Source organism: Anolis sagrei, chromosome 8 (genome assembly GCF_037176765.1).
Source record: "Anolis sagrei isolate rAnoSag1 chromosome 8, rAnoSag1.mat, whole genome shotgun sequence".
Classification (NCBI taxonomy): domain Eukaryota; kingdom Metazoa; phylum Chordata; class Lepidosauria; order Squamata; family Dactyloidae; genus Anolis; species Anolis sagrei.
In genome coordinates this window covers 6287679-6305354 of record NC_090028.1, presented here as the reverse complement: position 1 = coordinate 6305354, position 17676 = coordinate 6287679, and the positions used below count along the sequence as shown (strand labels likewise).

The following is a 17676-nucleotide window of genomic DNA, read 5'->3' as shown; positions in this document are numbered from 1 at the left end:
AGTGTCACAAATGGACGGTGAAGTGACAGCTTCCCTGGTGGCCAGAATACCCTCATGAAAAAGCTGGAATGTTAAATAGCCTCTGTGTGGCTGTCTATATATGTTGTGTGTCTATGTCATTGAATGTTTGCCATGTATATGTACATTGCAATCTGCCCTGAGTCCCCTGCGGGGTGAGAAGGGCGGAATATAAATACTGTAAATAAATAAATAAATAAAAACCGAGAGGAAAAAAATAATATTTACCCATATTTACTCGAGTCTTATGGTGCTGGAGGAAAGTTCTGAGAGTGCCTTGGACTGCGAGAAGATCCAACCAGTCCATCCTCCAGGAAATAAAACCCGACAGCTCACTGGAGGGAAGGATACTAGAGACAAAGTTGAAGTACTTTGGCCACATCATGAGGAGACAGGAAAGCCTAGAGAAGACAATTATGCTGGGGAAAGTGGAAGGCAAAAGGAAGAGGGGCCGACCAAGGGCAAGATGGATGGATGGCATCCTTGAAGTGACTGGACTGACCTTGAAGGAGTTGGGGGTGGTGACGGCCGACAGGGAGCGCTGGCGTGGGCTGGTCCATGAGGTCACGAAGAGTCGGAGACGACTGAACGAATGAACAACAACAACTCGAGTCTAATGTGCCATCAAATCAGATGTGCACCTCAGTTTTCACAATCCTGAAACCAAAGAGTATTTGCTGCCAAATATAATGCACAGCGGCAAAAAGTGCATTTGCTAAATATTAAAAATAAATAAATCTTTGCACATAGGAAACCAGATTGGAACCGTTCTCCCGAAACTTGTGTTTCCCAGGAATATATGAGCTGGAAGGGCATACAGTTATTTGAACGTCCACAATCAGTTCTTTTCCTGCTTTCCTTTTCAGGACGGGGAAGTGGAAGGCCATCCCGTTTGGGCGCTCATCTACTACTGCATGCGCTGCGGGGACCTGATGGCCGCCTTGCAAGTGGTGAACCGAGCCCAGCACCAACTGGGAGAATTTAAAAGTTGGTTTCAGGAATACATGCACAACAAAGATCGAAGGTATTGGGGTCTGTAATGAACTCATAACTTTTCTTCGTAGGCTGCAGCCTGGAAGTCAGTGAGCTGGCCTCCATGTTGGGAAGGCAGCTCAGGATGGCAGACATGATGGTATAGGCAGAGAGGCAAGGGGAGGAGTCAGCTAACTCCTGATTGGTTCAGACCCCAAGGGGAGGAGTTAAAGGAGAGTGTAAATAGGCTGTCATTTCTGACGGAAGGGGGAGAGAAGGATTTGATCTAGCAGAGAAAGGATTAGGATTTCAGACAGGGAGAAGAGAGTTTCTTAGTGAGCTAGGAATTAGACTGTTAGGGAATAATTAAAGAGCAAGTGCTTCTGTATAGCTTGACTAGGGCAGTCAAAGGGAAGGCTTGTTTACTTGTATTAGGACAGAATACAAGTGGGTTTATTTCCCTAAAGTTTAGAGTAGTCCAGGGGAAACCTAGATACTCTGGAAGGCAGCCAGGGGTGGCTGGTCAAAGAAATGCACTGTTACATATTACAGGATAGTGTGAGGAAAGTAGCTCATGTTAAGGAAAAGTTACTCCTTCTAAAGAAACTATTTGCTTAATAAGTCTGTGCTTCAGAAACAAATTACGCGTATGTACCTCTCAGAAGTCAGTTGTTTGCTTCAAATATTTCAATAAACCTGTTCTCTAGTTTACTGTTAATCTGCTTCAGCCTTGTTTCATCATATAAGGTTAGATCCAGTAATCCTCCACATCTCTACAGTTCAGTCACCAGAAAGGGAGCCAAAAGGAAGAGCCGGTGTATAGGGACATTTTACCTCAAGTACATCAACAAGACAATTCCTCAAACTGTAATTTGGGGTGGTGGCAGCAAACCTACCATTATACACACACCGTTCTCTCTCATCACCTGTAATTCCCTCGTATATTCTTTTACATTGGTGGCAGCGGTGGGATTAAAAGAAAGGTTCCCCCCTGTCACATGCAATATAAGATTCTTATCTACTTTACATTGGTGGCAGCGGTGGGATTGAAAAGAAAGGTTCCCCCCTGTCACATGCAATAAAAGACCCTTATCTTCGTTACAGGGTCCTTCCAGAATGTTGCACTCCAGGACAGGAAAAGCCCTCTGACTTTAAACACCACATGCTGAATAGGAAAACAAACCTTTTATTGGAGATAATTAAAAAGCAGCAAAGTAAAAAGCACTTTAAAGGAATTGGTAAATCCAATTCGGTAAGAAGATAAGCAGGAACAAAATAATCCAGGGTATAGTTAAGCAAAGTCAATGAAAACAAAGTCCACATTTCTCTATTAAAATCCAGAAAACCAGGAAACGTTAATCCAAGGCATGAGTATGTAATCTTAAATCCAAGAATCAAAACAATGAAACAAAAAATACTTAAGCATGAATCTTCCCAGCAGGGCTTCCATGAAACAAGGACGAGAACTTAACTTGATTCCAAATTATGCTTCATCCGGCTACATTTCCCGTACTTGAGACGTTTATCCCCTCATTAAGCAATCCGAAGCACTCAGATATTGGTTTCGCTTTAGTTGAGATTCCCTTATCTTTTTCTGTCGGAGCCTGGCAGAACGCCAAAGCCACTGTTCGGCTTGTCTGTTTTGACTAATCTCCTGCCGTCTTATCTATTTGCTCATTAACTTTTGCAACTGGGCCAGGTGCCGAGTTGTTTTCAAGCCTCAAATCCCGGGAACTCTCTGGTAGACCTGAGAAACTGGTTTCGCTTTAGTTGAGATTCCCTTATCTTTTTCTGTTGGAGCCTGACAGAACGCCGAAGCCACTGTTCGGTTTGTCTGTTTTGACTAATCTGCTGTCTATCTATTTTCTCATTAAGTTTTGCAGCTGGGCCAGGTGCCAAGTTGTTTTCAAGCCCCAAATCCCGGGAACTCTCTGGTAGACCTGAGAAACTGGTTTCGCTTTAATTGAGATTCCCTTATATTTTTCTGTTGGAGCCTGGCAGAACGCTGAAGCCACTGTTCGGTTTGTCTGTTTTGACTAATCTGCTGTCTATCTATTTTCTCATTAAGTTTTGCAGCTGGGCCAGGTGCCAAGTTGTTTTCAAGCCCCAAATCCCGGGAACTCTCTGGTAGACCTGAGAAACTGGTTTCGCTTTAATTGAGATTCCCTTATATTTTTCTGTTGGAGCCTGGCAGAACGCTGAAGCCACTGTTCGGTTTGTCTGTTTTGACTAATCTGCCGTCTATCTATTTTCTCATTAAGTTTTGCAGCTGGACCAGGTGCCGAGTTGTTTTCAAGCCCCAAATCCTGGGAACTCTCTGGTAGCAATTCAGGGAGTACACCCTAATCCCCACACCCTTCAGGGACATTCTCATGGGAAACTACATTTTGAACAGGGATCTCCTGGTCATTCTCTGCATCAATATCATTGACCAAACCATTGCCATCTTGAAACTCACTGATATCACTCCCCACATCCAAAGCACCCTGATTCTGAAACATAATTACAGGCTGAGCTCCAACTCAAAACACGCAAAATTGTGGAGAGAAAGGGCTTCCCAATGGGTTAATGCAGTGGCTCTCAATGTTTTCTTCGCCACGGACCCACTTTTAAATCCCTTGCTATTCACAGTATGTAGCAATCCTTCGTGTTTTGATATTGTTGCTTCCTATTTACTGCAGACTGTCTCCAGCCACCGAGAACAAAGTCCGCCTTCATTACAGACGTGCCCTGAGGAACAACACCGATCCTTACAAAAGAGCCGTTTACTGCATCCTGGGCCGATGCGACATCGCTGACAGCCACAGCGAAGTGGCAGACAAGATAGAAGATTATCTGTGGCTCAAGGTGAGGGCGGCGACCTTAAACTTGGAAGGAAATGGCACTGCTCATTGGCTGACCTTCTTTTGTGTGCCCATTATATGTTCAAAAACACAACAAACTTGGTTTTGCAAATATGGCTTCTAGCGAAAGCTCAGACTTGATTTGGCCCTTTTATTTCTCTTTGGTGGCCACTGCATCCCTAAAACTCTTACAGAAGCACATTCCAAATTACGAGTGGTATTTTTTAAGTAAGGTCCATTTTGTTGTAGACACTAGTAGTTTGTGCGCATACCGCAACTAGCGCGTGCATCGTGTACCGGCATGCCTCGGGAACAACTGTGCTCAGTTTTCACTCTGTAGCTAACCTGTACGGTTCTGTTCTGTGCTTTAAAAATGTTTAAGACAATCAACTCACTCTCCGCATGTGAGGTTTGCTCAGTGATACGGTTTTTGTCAGCAAGGAACGTGCCTGCTGCAGAAATTCATCGATAGATTAGTGAAGTGTACGGTGATACTGTTATGAGTGAAAGCAAAGTGCGTAAATGGGTACGACAATTCAAAGATGGCCGTGACAACGTCCATGATGAGGACTGCTCCGGTCGCCCTTCTTTGATTACAGACTATTTGATGGCTTCAGTTGAAGCGAGGATTCGTGAGAACAGGCGCTTCACAATAACAGGTCTCTCAAACGAATTTCCTGACGTGTCAGGATCAGTGCTTTACAACATTGTTTCTGAACACCTAAAGTTTAGGAAACTGTGCTCCCGTTGGGTCCCAAAATTCCTAACAGAGGACCACAAAAACCAAAGATTTGAGTGTGCGATCAAATCGTCTGCAATCAAAGAAGGGCGACGTTGTCACGGCCATCTTTGAATTGTCGTACCCACTTACGCACTTTGCTTTCACTCATAACAGTATCACCGTACACTTCACAAATCTGTCGATGAATTTCTGCAGCAGGCAGGTTCCTTGCTGACAAAAACCGTCTCACTGAGCGAACCTCACATGCGGAGGGTGAGTTGATAGTCTTAAACATTTTTAAAGCACAGAACAGAACCGTACAGGTTAGTTACAGAGCGGAAACTGAGCACAGTTGTTCCCGAGGCATGCCGGTACACGACGCACGCGCTCGTTGCAGTATGCGCACAAACTACTAGCTGCTTGGGAATTAGGTAATTAAAGAAGGGTTTATAAGTGCCAAGTATGGAATTAAGAAAGAATCCTTTCCTAGCTGTTTGGGAATTAGGGCAGGGTTTATAAGTGCCAAGTACGGAATCTAGCTTCAGACGAAGCAATGTTGGATTCACGTTATGTTCCTCATGCCAGGTTCTTGGACTCTTGCCTTTGTCATGGATTTAAGTGCCTTTGCTGTTATTTGCCTATGAAATCAAGTATCTAGTTTCATGGAATTCTTTGGACTATTTCTCTCTTGGACTATTTGTTCCTGTTTCTTTTTGATCAAATGGATTACCTTTTACTGTGGATTACTTTTTATTGCTGTGGCTTTTATTTTCTTCAATAAACTGCTTGCTTTTCAAACCCATCTGCGTGGTGTTAAGTCAGAAGGGATTCTGCTCTGGAGTGCAACACTAACAGACAGAAATATGAGAGAATAGAGAGGCAGGTAGACAAATAGGACTAAATTATCTGCCTGTGTGTGTTATATATTCTGATTGTTTTGGACTTGTAAGCTACTTATTTGGGTCCCTATGTGGGAGAAAAGCAGGATACAAATAGAGATGATGATGATGATTTTTATTATTATTATTTTCTTGATTAGGACTGTAAACTTGTACAGGATGTAGTAGAGTACCAACGTTTTCTCCACCTTATATTTAGCTGAACCAGGTGTGCTTTGATGACGACGGCTCCAACGCTCCGCAAGACCGGCTGACTTTGTCTCAGTTCCAGAAACAACTGCTTGAAGACTATGGCAAGTTCACCCAGGAATGGGATTTCATGTTTGTCTGTGTGTTTTTTGTCAGCTACCTCTTCTGATGAGATGAAGACAGTGCCTAGAGAATCATAAGACTTCGATCCTTTTACTGATACTTTCCAATTAAACTAACCCATCTATATAAATAAAAATGTAATGTTCGTTTGTGGGATTAACAGAACTCAAAAACCACTGGACGAATTGACACCAAATTTGGACACGAGACACCTATCAACCCAATGTATGTCCTTCACTAAAAAAAAATGATTTTGTCATTTGGGAGTTGTAGTTGCTGGGATTTATAGTTCACCTACAATCAAAGGGCACCTACATTCAGAGATCATTGTGGACTCAAACTATGATGGATCGGGATCAAACTTGGCACAAATACTCAATAAGCCCAAATTTGAACACTGGTGGAGTTTGGGAAAATAGAATCTTGACATTTGGGAGTTGTAGTTGCTGGGATTTATAGTTCACCTACAATGAAAGAACATTCTGAACCCCACCAACGATGGAATTGAACCAAACTTGGCACACAGTTCTCCCATGACCAACAGAAAATACTGGAAGGGTTTGGTGGGCAGTGTCCTTTGGTTTTAGAGTTGTAGTTCACCTACATCCAGAGATCACTGTGGACTCAAATAATGATGGATCTGGACCAAACTCTACACGAATACTCAATATGCCCAAATATGAACACTGGTGGAGTTGGGGGAACATAGAATCTTGACATTTGGGAGTTGTAGCTGCTGGGATTTGTAGTTCACCTACAATCACAGAACATTCTGAACCCCACCAACGATGGAATTGAACCAAACTTGGCACACAGTTCTCCCCTGACCAACAGAAAATACTGGAAGGGTTTGGTGGGCAGTGTCCTTTGGTTTTAGAGTTGTAGTTCACCTACATCCAGAGATCACTGTGGACTCAAACAATGATGGATCTGGACCAAACTCTACACGAATACTCAATATGCCCAAATGTGAACACTGGTGGAGTTGGGGGAACATAGAATCTTGACATTTGGGAGTTGTAGCTGCTGGGATTTGTAGTTCACCTACAATCACAGAGCATTCTGAACCCCACCAATGATAGAATTGGGCCAAACCTCCCACACAGAACCCCCATGTGGGCCACAGCAACGCGTGTCAGGGGACGGCTAGTCAAGAATAATTTTTATTTAGGAGTGATTCGAACATTGATCATTCACATCGATATATTACTGTATTGCAATATGTAGAGCAGAGCTCTCCAAATATTTCATGTTGGTGACATGCTTTTTTAAAGACATGCATCATTTCACAACACAGTGATTGAGTTTTACTAGCAAACCAGGAGTTGGAAGAGATATGGACACATGCTATGAATGTGATTGCAGATAAATTTGCTTCAGCAAACACATTTCTTTCCCTGCTTTTTTGGCTTATTTCCTTCCCTTGCACTGACTGAAAATGATTGATGTGTGGTGACAAAACAGAACCACACTTTCAAGTGCCGACCGTGGAAAGACCTGTCACTTTACTCTTGTGTTTTCCTCCAGGCGAATCCCATTTTCTAGCAAACCAGCAGTCGTTCCTTTACTTCCAAGTCTTGTTCCTGACGGCCCAGTTCGAGGCGGCCATCGCTTTCCTCTTCCGCACGGAGCGCTTGCGTTGCCATGCCGTCCACGTCGCCTTGGTCCTCTTTGAACTCAAGATGCTCCTGAAATCTTCCGGACAGAGCGCACAGCTTTGTGAGTCTCACAGGAAGCGAAAATCCCTTTTCCGGCTTTAAACTTGGCCTGGATTCGATATTCTTTGTATCTGTATCTGTATCTGAAAACGCAGCAGATTGTCATGTTCCTCAGGGCGCGTCTGGATAGATTCTGCAGGGCTGCATTTGAGAAACATAAATGGTGTTTCTTCATAATCTCTCAGGTTCCTAATAATAATAATAATAATAATAATAATAATAATGGGAAAAAAACATAGTATGTATTGTTGCAATCCCAGGCGACAGCAGAATTGATGAGAAGCAACTGGAAAAGCTCACACAATATGAGGATTTAAAGATCATAGAATCATAGAATCAAAGAGTTGGAAGAGACCTCATGGGCCATCCAGTCCAACCCCCTGCCAAGAAGCAGGAATATTGCATTCAAATCACCCCTGACAGATGGCCATCCAGCCTCTGCTTAAAAGCTTCCAAAGAAGGAGCCTCCACCACACTCCGGGGCAGAGAGTTCCACTGCTGAACGGCTCTCACAGTCAGGAAGTTCTTCCTCATGTTCAGATGGAATCTCCTCTCTTGTAGTTTGAAGCCATTGTTCCATGTCCTAGTCTCCAAGGAAGCAGAAAACAAGCTTGCTCCCTCCTCCCTGTGGCTTCCTCTCACATATTTATACATGGCTATCATATCTCCTCTCAGCCTTCTCTTCTTCAGGCTAAACATGCCCAGTTCCCTAAGCCGCTCCTCATAGGGCTTGTTCTCCAGACCCTTGATCATTTTAGTCGCTCTCCTCTGGACACATTCCAGCTTGTCAATATCTCTCTTGAATTGTGGTGCCCAGAATTGGACACAATATTCCAGATGTGGTCTAACCAAAGCAGATCGAGCTGCACACTGTGTGCAGTACCTAAAGACCTTGGCCTGCACTTAAAAACAATCAATGCTGACAAAATCTCTGTCTGCCATAAGCAAAAGTCCACCCTACTTGGATCTGCATGCATTATTTCCCAATACATCACACAGTCCTAGGCACTTGGGAAATGTCCGATGTGTGATCCAATACAAGAGCCAACAGAGTGTCTGCTGTGGACTCATCTTGTTGTGTTTCAAATAATAATAATATTGGCCATACAGCCCTGAAAACCCACATCAGCCCAATAATGATAATAATAATAATAATAATAATAATAATAATAATAATAATAATAATCTTGTTTGCTTTGCATTCATCTTGTTGTGTATCTAATAATAGTAATAATAATAATAATAATAATAATAATAATAATAATCTTTATTTATACCCTGCCACCATCTCCCTGAAGGGACTCGAGGTGGCTAACTAAAGCACTATACAGAATGCCGCAAATAAAATAAGCTATACATAAGCATAAAAACAATAACGTAAGCACATAACAACACATAATATATATATATTTATAAAATGCAGTAATGCCTGCAGCTAAAACTGGCTGTCTTCAATTAATGCTGGAGTGAACAATCAGTCCTCAAATGCCAATCCACTCAAGGCCCGTTTAAAAAGCCATGTTTTTAGGCTAGACCAAAAGGTTTGGAGAGTGGGTGTTGAGACTTAGAGCACAGATAATGTTTTTCACAGCAATAGAATCATAGAATCATAGAATCAAAGAGTTGGAAGAGACCTCATGGGCCATCCAGTCCAACCCCATTCTGCCAAGAAGCAGGAATATTGCATTCAAATCACCCCTGACAGATGGCCATCCAGCCTCTGCTTAAAAGCTTCCAAAGAAGGAGCCTCCACCACACTCCGGGGCAGAGAGTTCCACTGCTGAACGGCTCTCACAGTCAGGAAGTTCTTCCTAATGTTCAGATGGAATCTCCTCTCCTATAGAAATGCTAATAATAGTATTTAATGAGGTACAACAAAAGAGGCACTTAACAGCAGTGAAAATTAGGAACTCAAAGGAACCTTCAGGCAGGTAAACAAACAGTCAGTAATCCGGATCTTCCAGGCTTGAGCTCAGCCGAAAAGGAAACAGAAGTAAACAGAAGCGTATAGCAAATCAGATTACAAATCAGATTCAGCCTCACTCCTCCGTCTCCTGCAACCAGTAGTAGATACGGTGCCAGGACGCTGAGTCTCAACAGTGGGGGCTAACCTAAAATCTCTAAGGAGGACATTCCTGAACCGGGAAGTCACCACCGAGAAGGCCCTCTCCCTCGTTCCCACCAACCATACTGTGGTGGGACCAAGAGAAGGGCTGCCCCAGCAGATCTCAAAGCCCGTACCAGTTCATAGAAGGAGATGCGGTCTCGAAGATAGGTTGGACCCGCATTTTGAATTGGGCCCGGATACTTATCGGAAGCCATCTTGTCCCCAAAGTCAGACGCCTAGTTGATTTTTCTTCCGGTCCAATTTCCCAAATGTTCCTCATTTGGGCCATTGCACTGTGGGGTCCCGCAGGGTTCTGTACTGTCCCCTATGTTGTTTAACATATACATGAAGCCGTTGGGAGAGATCATCCGGAGTTTCGGGGTACGGTGTCATCTGTACGCAGATGATGTCCAACTCTGTCACTCCTTTCCACCTGCTACTAAGGAGGCTGTTGAAGTCCTGAACCGGTGCTTGGCCGCTGTAACGGACTGGATGAGGGACAACAGATTGAAACTAAATCCAGACAAGACAGAGGTACTCCTGGTCAGTCGAAAGGCCAAACAGGGTATAGGATTACAGCCTGTGCTTGACGGGGTTACACAGGCTGTAATCCTATTACAGGTTCGCAGCCTGGGAGTGACCCTGGACTCATCGCTGAGCCTGGAACCCCAGGTCTCGGCGGTGGTCAGGGGAGCTTTTGCACAATTAAAACTTGTGCGCCAGCTGCGCCCGTACCTTGGGAAGTCTGACTTGGCCACGGTAGTCCACGCTCTGGTTACATCCTGTTTAGACTACTGCAACGCTCTCTACGTGGGGTTGCCTCTGAAGACTGCCCGGAAGCTTTAATCAGTCCAACGCGCGGCAGCCAGATTGCTAACAGGAGCAGGGTACAGAGACCATACGACCGCTCTGTTACGCCAACTCCACTGGCTGCCTATCAGCTTCCAAGCACAATTCAAAGTGCTGGTGTTGACCTATAAAGCCCTAAACGGCGCCGGCCCAGTTTACCTGTCCGAACGGATTCTCCCCTATGAACCATCAAGGCTACTAAGATCTTCTGGGGGGGCCCTGCTCTCGGTCCCACCACCTTCACAATCGAGATTGGTGGGGACGAGGGACAGGGCCTTCTCTGTGGTAGCTCCCCGGCTTTGGAACGCCCTCCCACTAGAGGTTAGATCTGCCCCCTCCCTCCTGACGTTCAGGAAATCGCTAAAAACATGGCTCTGGAGGGTGGCATTCGAAGACTGAACCTAGAACCTTCCCTGTGATGACCTATGATGAACTGTGACTATGAATTTGTTTTTGACTATGACTGGATTGACGATTTGGCATATTGTAATGATGTAATGATGATGTTTTTATTGTACTAAGTTGTACTATTTTAATATGTTTTGACCTGTAATTGTTGTTTTATATGATTGTATTTGATATGCACTGTAAACCGACCTGAGTCCCTCGCCGAGGTTGAGAAGGCCGGTATAGAAATCCTCTAAATAAATAAATAAATATTTAGGAATGTAAATTGGTACCGTCAGAGAACTTCTACTTCCTTGTGACAATAGAAAGAGTTTCTTTCTCTGTCAATTTATGAGTTTGGCTTGATTTTTCAGTGAGCCACGAAGCTGGAGACCCTCCGGCCATCCGGCGCCTGAATTTTGTCCGCTTGGTGATGCTTTACACCCGCAAGTTCGAGTCCACCGACCCTCGAGAAGCCCTGCAGTACTTCTATTTCCTCCGGTGGGTTCGGCTGCTGCTTTTCTTATTTTGTGATGCGAAATCCAGCATATTATTAAAATAAACGCTTCTGTCTCTCATCAATACGTTGGTTGTTCTTCTTTTGCAGGAATGAGAAGGACAGCCAAGGGGAGAACATGTTCTTGCGCTGCGTGAGCGAGCTAGTGATCGAAAGCAGAGAGGTATGCACAAGCAGATTGGTGCCTTCAATCCCATGCTTAGAATAGAGCCATTCTTCTCAAAAGGTCCTCATAATATAGTAGGAACAGACAAGTGCACGGGGACCATCAGCCAGTGTCCTCAGTCTGCAGTCTTATTTTGATTTCTGTTGCATTTTGAATGGGATTGGTGAGGAAACCGGGATTATGTGGTTCTGGGTGTGCGTGTTTGTTGTGTATGTGTGAGGAGTGACTTGATAAACTGCAGGAGCCCCTACTGGCGCAGTGGGAATGGGTGATGCCTGGCTCGAGAGCAGTAGGTGTGAAAAAGATCTTGGAGTCCTCGTGGACAACAAGTTAAACATGAGCCAGGAATGTGATGTGGCGGCAAAAAAAGCCAATGGGATTTTGGCCTGCATCAAGAGGAGCATAGTGTCTAGATCTAAGGAAGTAATGCTCGCCATGCTCTATTCCGCTTTGGTTAGACCACATCTGGAATATTGTGTCCAATTCTGGGCACCACAACTCAAGAGTGATATTGACAAGCTGGAATGTGTCCAGAGGAGGGCGACTAAAATGATCAAGGGTCTGGAGAACAAGCCCTATGAGGAGCGGCTTAGGGAACTGGGCATATTTAGCCTGAAGAAGAGATGGCTGAGAGGGGATATGATAGCCATGTATAAATATGTGAGAGGAAGCCACAGGGAGGAGGGAGAAAGCTTGTTTTCTGCTTCCTTGGAGACTAGGACGCGGAACAATGGCTTCAAACTACAAGAAAGGAGATTCCATCTGAACATTAGGAAGAACTTCCTGACTGTGAGAGCCGTTCAGCAGTGGAACTCTCTGCCCCGGAGTGTGGTGGAGGCTCCTTCTTTGGAAGCTTTCAAGCAGAGGCTGGATGGCCATTTGTCAGGGGTGATTTGAATGCAATATTCCTGCTTCTTGGCAGAATGGGGTTGGACTGGATGGCCCACGAGGTCTCTTCCAACTCTTTGATTCTATGATTCTATGATTCTATGAATGGCGGGTGGGCAAAATGGCGGGTGGGCATTTTCCTCAGGAGGTAAAATGGCAGGAATGAGGCAAAAATGTCTTTACTAATAATATAATATATTGTGTATACATATAATATTTTTAATATTATTTTTTTAAAAAATGTTTGTCGTGTCAGGAGTGACTTGAGAGACTGCAAGTCGCTTCTGGTGTGAGAGAATCGGCCGTCTGCAAGGACGTTGCCCAGGGGACGCCCAGATGATTTGATGTTTTTATCATCCTTCTGGGAGGCTTCTCTCATGTCACCACATGAGGAGCTGGAACTGATAGAGGGAGCTCATCCGCCTCTCCCCGGATTTGAACCTTCAGTCCTGACGGCACAGGGGTTTAACCCACTGCGCCACTGGGGGCTCCTATAATATTATAATGTAATACAATATAATACTAGTAATGATAATACAATATTATAATTATATATTTATATTACACTAGCTGCGCCCTGCCACGCGTTGCTGTGGCCTATAGTAAAATTTATCAAAGTTGAGGTAGATATCTGGACTATGATGAAAGAGAGGTCCCTACCTATTCCTTCCCCCTTTTCCTCCCCCTTTCTCTCCTTTCTTCCTTCTCTACCTCTTTCTTTCTTTCCTTCTTTCACTACTTGGTTTCATCCTTCTCTCTTTCCTTCATTCCCTCCCCCTTTCTTCCTTTGCCTTTCTTCCCTCCCTCTTTGCTTCCTTCTTTCACTTTTTATTTCCTTTTATTTCACCACCATCATAACAATAACAATAATGCAATGCATTGCCTCTGGGACCTGACACCTCTCCCATTCCCCCTCAAAGGGTCTCAGAGGAACAATAGCATCATAATAATAATAATAGAAATAACAACCTTTACCCGCCACGTGTTGCTGTGGTCAATCTTCCCTCTTTCTCTCCTTCTTTCCCTCCCTCCCTCCCTCCCTCCCTCCCTCCCTCCCTCCCTCCTTCCTTCCTTCCTTCCTTCCTTCCTTCCCATCTTTCCTTCTCCTCTTCTTTCTCTATCTCTTTCCTTCCTTCCCCCTTTTTCTTTCTCTTCTGCTGTCTCTCTTTTCTTTCCTTCCATCTTTCCTTTTCTTTCCTTTTCTTCTTCCTCTAACTTTCCTTCCTTCCCCCTTTTTCTTTACCTCCCTTTCTCTTTCTTCCTTCTTTCCTTCCTTCCTGTCTTTCCTGGATTTTGACAAGGCGGGAAGGGGCGGGGTGGGGTTTGGAGGTGGCATGAAGTAAAAGGAGGTAAGATTGGGGCAGGGGAGTGATGGAGCGTGGGGTTGCGTGTGTGTGCGCGGCAGCGGGGGGAGTGATGGAGCGTGGGGTTGCGTGTGTGTGTGCGGCGGCGGGGGGAGTGGGGTTGCGTGTGTGTGTGCGGCGGCGGGGGGAGTGGGGTTGCGTGTGTGTGCGGCAGTGGGGGAAGTGATGGAGCGTGGGGTTGCGTGCGTGTGTGTGGCGGCGGGGGGAGTGGGGTTGCGTGTGTGTATGCGGCGGCGGGGGGAGTGATGGAGCGTGGGGTTGCGTGTGTGTGTGCGGCAGGGGGGGTGTGTGTGCGTGAAGCGGCGCGGCGGGGCTTGGAGTGGGCATGGTTTCCCAGAGGGAACGTTGGCCGGAAGGCCATGTGCGCGCGCCAGGGAACTTGCGGCTGGGCGCCAATGCGCATGCTCAGTTGTTTTGCCGTTTTGTGAGTGTGTTGTTGTGTTGTTTTTCATTTTGAGTAGATATGTTTGTACCTTGTGGGTTGTGTTATGGGCACGGGGATTTTAGTTAAGTTTCGTTGGGGGATTTTTGAGTTTTGTTGTTTTGCCGTTTTGTGAGTGTGTTGTTGTGTTGTTTTTCATTTTGAGTAGATATGTTTGTACCTTGTGGGTTGTGTTATGGGCATGGGAATTTTGGTTAAGTTTCGTTGGGGGGTTTTTGAGTTTTGTTTCCTCGTTGGATGCCCCTAACAAATTTATATATATAGATGTAATACTACTAATAATATTACAATATATTGGTATAGTGCAATATAGTAATATATAATACTGATATTGTACCATGCTAATAATATAATATATTGTATGTATATATATCTTGTAAGCCGCTCTGAGTCCCCTTCGGGGTGAGAAGGGCGGCATATAAATGTCGAAAATAAATAAATAAATAAATAGGTTTGTGTGTGAGTGTGTGTGTGAGAGGAGTGACTTGAGAAAATGCAGGAGCCCCCACTGGCGCAATGCATTAAACCCTTGTGCCGGCAGGACTGAAGAACGACAGGTCTGAGGTTCAAATCTGGGGAGAGTGTAGATGAGCTCCCTCTGTCAGCTCCAGCTCCCCACGCGGGACATGAAAGAAACCTCCCATGAGGATGTTAAAACATCAAAACATCTGGGTGTCCCCTAGGCAACGTCCTTGCAGACAGCCGATTCTCTCACACCAGAAGCGACTTGCAGTTTCTGGAGTGCCTGCAGTAGACATACGATGGTCTTTCATGTGTTGCCACATGTTTGTGGGCATTCTTTGGGTGTGTTTTTACACATTTTCTTCAGGGTTGTGTGTGGAGAGTGGCATAAATTTGCAGTGTGCCATGCAAATTCTACATACCCAGCCAGTGTTATGCATGAATTTTAAACTCATGTCCTATGTTTAATCTCTGTTCTGTGTATTTTAATGTCTTTCATAGAAATTCATTTTAATTTGTATCTTTTGTAGAAATACGTTTTAATATTTATAGAATTTTTTACAATGTTTATGTGTTTTAATTATGCTGCAACCCCCCTAGAACCATGTTTTGTTTTTGTTTTTTTGTTTTTTTTACTAGCCATCCCCTGCCACACATGGCCCAGTTTGTGTATGTGTTTTGTGTGTCAATATATTTGTGTATATATGTAGTTTTGCACATGCGTTTGGAGAGGCAGTTAACAAATAAAATGTATTATTGTTATTATTATTATTATTATTAATAATACTAGCCATCCCCTGCCACGCGTTGCTGTGGCCCAGTCTGTGTATATGTGTTTTGTGTGTGTATATATTTGTGCATATGTGTGTCTGTGTGTATATATATGTGGTATGCGTTGTAATGTAATTTTTTTGGCTTTTTAAGTCTCTTCCACTGTGTTTTTCAGTGTTTTTATGAGTGATGATCACTTGTTAGCTTGATAGGTGTATTGTACCCAAATTTGGTGGCAATTTGTCCAGTGGTTTTTAGTAATGTTAATCCCACAAACAAACAAACATTACATTTTTATTTATATAGATGTTTTTGCGCATGTGGTAGAGCTCAGGCTGCATTGTAATAGGTGGTCAGTGGTTTGCTCTTCCCCACACTCTCATGGAGTTTGTGGCCCCATTTCTTGAGGTTGGCTCTGCATCTCGTGGTGCCAGAGCGCAGTCTGTTCAGCGCCTTCCAAGTCGCCCAGTCTTCTGTGTGCCCAGGGGGGAGTCTCTCATTTAGTATCAGCCATTGGTTGAGGTTCTGGGTTTGAGCCTGCCACTTTTGGACTCTCGCTTGCTAAGGTGTTCCAGCTAATGTCTCTGTAGATCTAAGAAAACTATTTCTTGATTTAAGTCATTGACGTGCTGGCTGATACCCAAACAAGGGATGAACTGGAGATGTCAATAGTTTGGTCCTTTTATTATTGGCTGCTACTTCCCGGCAGATGTCAGGTGGTGCAGTACCGGCTAAACAGTGTAATTTCTCCAGTGGTGTGGGGAGTAGACATCCTGTGATAATGTGGCACGTCTCATTAAGAGCGTGGTGAGATATGTTCCACACCTGGCATGTGTACTCAGCAGCATAGTAACAAAGCGTAAGGCCATATGTCTTCACTGTGTCTGGTTGTGATCCCATAGTACTGTATATACTCGAGTATAAACCAACCCGAATATAACCCGAGGCACCTAATTTTAACACGAAAACTGGGAAAACGTATTGACTCGAGTATAAGCCGAGGGTGGAAATGAAGCCGCTACTGGTAAATTTCGAAATAAAAATAGATACCAATAAAATTACATTAATTGAGGTATCGGGAGGTAAAATGGTGTTGAATATTTACATAAAATTGTAATTTGAGATAAGACTGCCCAACTCTGATTAAATCATTATTCTAACCTTCTTCAATGTAAATGTATTTACGTATCCTTCCAACAATAATAAAGAGAGTAAAACAATGCATGTAATAATAATAATAATAATAATAATAATAATAATAAAGTAAAATAATGGAAATGCAATAATAACAGTAATAATAGAGTAAAATAATGAATGTAATAATAAAGTAAAATAATGGAAATGCAATAATAATAGTAATAATAGAGTAAAATAATAAATGCAATAATAATAAGGTACAATAAATGTAATAATAATAATCATAATAATAGAGTAAAATACTGTAAATGTAATAAAATAATACATGAAATAAAAATAATACTAATAACAGAATAAAATGATAAATAACCTTGACTCGAGTATAAACCGAGGGGGGCTTTTTCAGTCTAAAAAAGGGGCTGAAAAACTAGGCTTATACTCGAGTTTATACAGTAGTTTGAAAGAGGCTATTAACCCTTCAGAATCGAAAGAAATAACCTGGAAGGTCTTCCCCTTCTTCTTCTCTTGATTGGGCCAAAAGGCTTTCACAGCTTCCCAGTTTCTCCTCCCTTTCCCCCCAAAACCTGCCACATCACACATCTCCCAATGCCATAGACTTGTCAGGCCATTTTGAAGCTAGATCACTCGCCTGATGCTTCTTTGAGCCCATAAGTAACACTATTGGACATCAATTTGAGTATCGTAATCTTTAGCACACCTTTCTTAACTTTCGTTTTGTTTTCCTTGCATTGGTAGTTTGATATGATCCTCGGAAAGCTGGAGAACGACGGAAGTAGAAAGGTAAGTTGACCTCCCTTCCAATACATTAAGTGGGCTATGTGTCCAACTCTGGGGGCTGGTGCTCATCTCCATTTCTAAGCCAAACAGCTGGCGTTGTCCGTAGACACCTCCAAGGTCATGTGGCTGGCATGACTGCATGGAGCAACGTTACCTTCCTGCCGGAGTGGTACCTATTGATCTATTCATATTTGCATGTTTTCGAACTGCTAGGTTGACAGAAGCTGGGCCTAACAGAGGGAGCTCACTCTGCTCCCTGGGTTTGAACCACTGACCTTTGGGTCAGCAAATTCAGGAGATCAGCA

General features: G+C 43.8%; 1 protein-coding gene across 2 annotated transcripts in view; it reads left to right on the top strand.

Moving 5' to 3' along the window:
• NUP93 (nucleoporin 93) overlaps nt 1-17676 on the top strand; it is a 177105-nt gene that overhangs the window by 139995 nt on the left and 19434 nt on the right. For both annotated transcript variants that reach the window (XM_060788074.2, XM_060788075.2), the window contains 7 exons: nt 885-1042; nt 3672-3837; nt 5653-5746; nt 7293-7484; nt 11201-11327; nt 11434-11506; nt 17330-17374. In XM_060788074.2, the coding sequence (XP_060644057.1) occupies nt 885-1042; nt 3672-3837; nt 5653-5746; nt 7293-7484; nt 11201-11327; nt 11434-11506; nt 17330-17374 (855 nt within the window). The remainder of the gene's footprint in view (nt 1-884; nt 1043-3671; nt 3838-5652; nt 5747-7292; nt 7485-11200; nt 11328-11433; nt 11507-17329; nt 17375-17676) is intronic.